Source organism: Otolemur garnettii, unplaced genomic scaffold, assembly GCF_000181295.1.
Source record: "Otolemur garnettii isolate 467f Iridium unplaced genomic scaffold, OtoGar3 scaffold00058, whole genome shotgun sequence".
In the NCBI taxonomy this organism is placed as follows: Eukaryota; Metazoa; Chordata; class Mammalia; order Primates; family Galagidae; genus Otolemur; species Otolemur garnettii.
The window spans coordinates 112891-115327 of NW_003852453.1; the positions used below are offsets into that span (position 1 = coordinate 112891).

At 41.8% G+C, this 2437-nt stretch overlaps 1 protein-coding gene across 1 annotated transcript in view; it reads right to left on the reverse strand.

Moving 5' to 3' along the window:
- Positions 1 to 436: 436 nt before the first annotated feature.
- MYLK3 (myosin light chain kinase 3) overlaps positions 437 to 2437 on the reverse strand; it is a 41708-nt gene continuing 39707 nt past the window's right edge. Inside the window, exon 12 of the mRNA XM_023514786.1 lies at positions 437 to 882. Coding sequence (XP_023370554.1) covers positions 864 to 882 — 19 coding nt within the window. The 3' untranslated portion in view covers positions 437 to 863. The remainder of the gene's footprint in view (positions 883 to 2437) is intronic.

Below are 2437 nucleotides of genomic sequence, written 5' to 3' on the forward strand. Positions count from 1 at the left end.
TTAATAAAGTAGCAGGAGAAAAGTTTTATTGCCTCATAATGTATCATGAAGGTATTTCAAAAAGCTAAACATCCTTATTTCTTATCTCTTTTTTATAATTGTATATCAGTTTCCAGACTTACAAGACCAGAAATAGAAATTCATAGCCAAGAAACAGGGATCAGGACAGGGCAGAATTAGGAGAGAGGGTGGAGGTATATAAAGATTTCAGAAGCATATTCAAAAGGATCATTACTCTGATTTAGCATGACAGTTGATATATTTTGAAATTTCAAACTATGATGTTGATTCTCAAAAGGGAACATAAGTTAAAACAAGTTGGAGGATCACTGTGTTCAATCCACATTGCTTGGCACTAGCGTGGAGTAAAACAGAAATGTCAGCTCACACCTGAACAAACCAAAATTCTAGGAATTCCTTGTACTGGAAGAGATAGTACCGAGTGACAGGCACCTATAAAAAGTCTACTGAGGTCTTTAATCAGAGTAAGTTCAGAATATAAATTTGACATATGCAGAGTAGGAGCTTCCTCACATACCTAAAGCATGCTGAACACTTATCACCAAAAGTAGGTTACTTAAAAAGTAAACACAGCATTTCAAACTTAATGATCTTACAAGTCAGAAAACAGTTCTCAGGATGCTTTCTTTGGAGCCATTTTTTCATCCACAAAAAAGGCAACAGCAGACCTTTTTTTATAAAATAAGTAAAATCAATAAGAGTAAAAGGCTAGATTATTTAAAATCTTGAGTCATCTCTTCATCACTTCACCACTGGCCTTAGTATGAATTTCTGGGCCCTTCAGAGCAGCAGAATTGAAGATTAGGGACCAGTTGGGAATTTCCTTAACCTGTTGGCAGCAGTCACCACGTAGAAATGTTTCTTGAGGTAAGAAGAAAATAAAAGAAAAGAAAAGGAATATTTTTAGCCCAAGGTCTTTAAGAGAAACAATAAAAGGATTTAAGTGACTCTAAAAACTTTTTCAAAATGGATAAACTAAACGGGAACAATTTTAGCAGTACAGTCACATGACTTTCAAGAGCATGTTTGGGGTGAGTATCAAGTGACAAGATATATTATCCCACCCACCCTTTTCATGTAAACATTGGAGCACCCTTGAACAGTGTGTTTCAAACCAGTGGGTCATGAAATCGGATTGGTAGAGTGTAAACGTGACTTTCTGTTTTATTTATTTATTTATTTTTGAGACAGAGTCTCACTGTGTTGCCCTTGGTAGACTGCAGTGGCATCATAGCTCACAGCAACCTCAAACTCTTAGGCTAAAGTGATCCTCTTGCCTCAGCCACCCAAGTAGCTGGGACTATAGGCGCCTGCCACAATGCCTGGTAACTTTTCTATTTATAGCAGAGATGGGGTCTTGCTTTTGCTCAGACTGGACTTGAATTCCTGAGCTCAATTGATCCTCCTGCCTCGGCCTCCCAGAGTGTTAAGATTATGGGCATGAGCCGTCAAGCCCAACTAAGCAGCACTTTTTAAAAATGAATCCAAATAGCACAGAATAGAACACAAAATGCACAGAATGCATCACACTTTCAGAGTAAATGTCATGAAATTTTTGTGCCATGTATGTGCGTGTGTGCATGTATACGCTATGTGCTGGCTCCCTACTGTGTGTGCATGTGTATATGTGTGTGCATGCATGTATGCACATATATACTGTGTGCTGTCTCCCTACTGTGTGTACATGTGTGTGTGTGTGTATACTCTGTGTGCTGGCTCCCTACTGTGTGTGCATGTGTATGTGCATGCTGCGTGCTGGCTCCCTACTTTGTGTGCATGTGTATACTCTGTGTGCTGGCTCCCTACTGTGAGTGCATATGTGTGTGGGCACACCATGTGCTGGTTCCCTACTGTGCATGCGTGTGTGTGTGTGTGTACACACTGTGTACTGGCTCCCTACTGTGTGTGCAGGCTACCTACTCTGTGTGCGTGCATATGAGTGTACATGTTGTGTTCTGGCTCCCTACTGTGTGTGTGTATGTGTGTGTGTGTGTACTCTGTCCTGCTCCCTACTGTGTGTGCGTGTGTGTGTGTACACTGTATGCTGGCTCCTTACTGTGTGTGCAGGCTACCTACTCTGTGTGCATGCATGTGAGTGTATATGTTGGTTCTGGCTCCCTACTGTGTGTGTGTGTGTATATGCTATGTGCTGACTCCCTACTGTGTGTGTGTACTCTGTGTGCTGGCGCTCTACTGTGTTTGTGTGTGTACACACTGTATGCTGGCTCCCTACCGTGTGTATATGTGTATATAAGCTGTGTGCTGGCTCCCTACTGTGCATGCATGTGTGTGTGTATGTGTGTACACTGTGTGTTGGCTCCCTACTGTGCATGTGTGTGTGTATGTATGTGTGTAGGCTGTGTGCTGGCTCCCTACTATGCATGCGTGTTTGTGTGTGTACGCATGTATGTGTGTA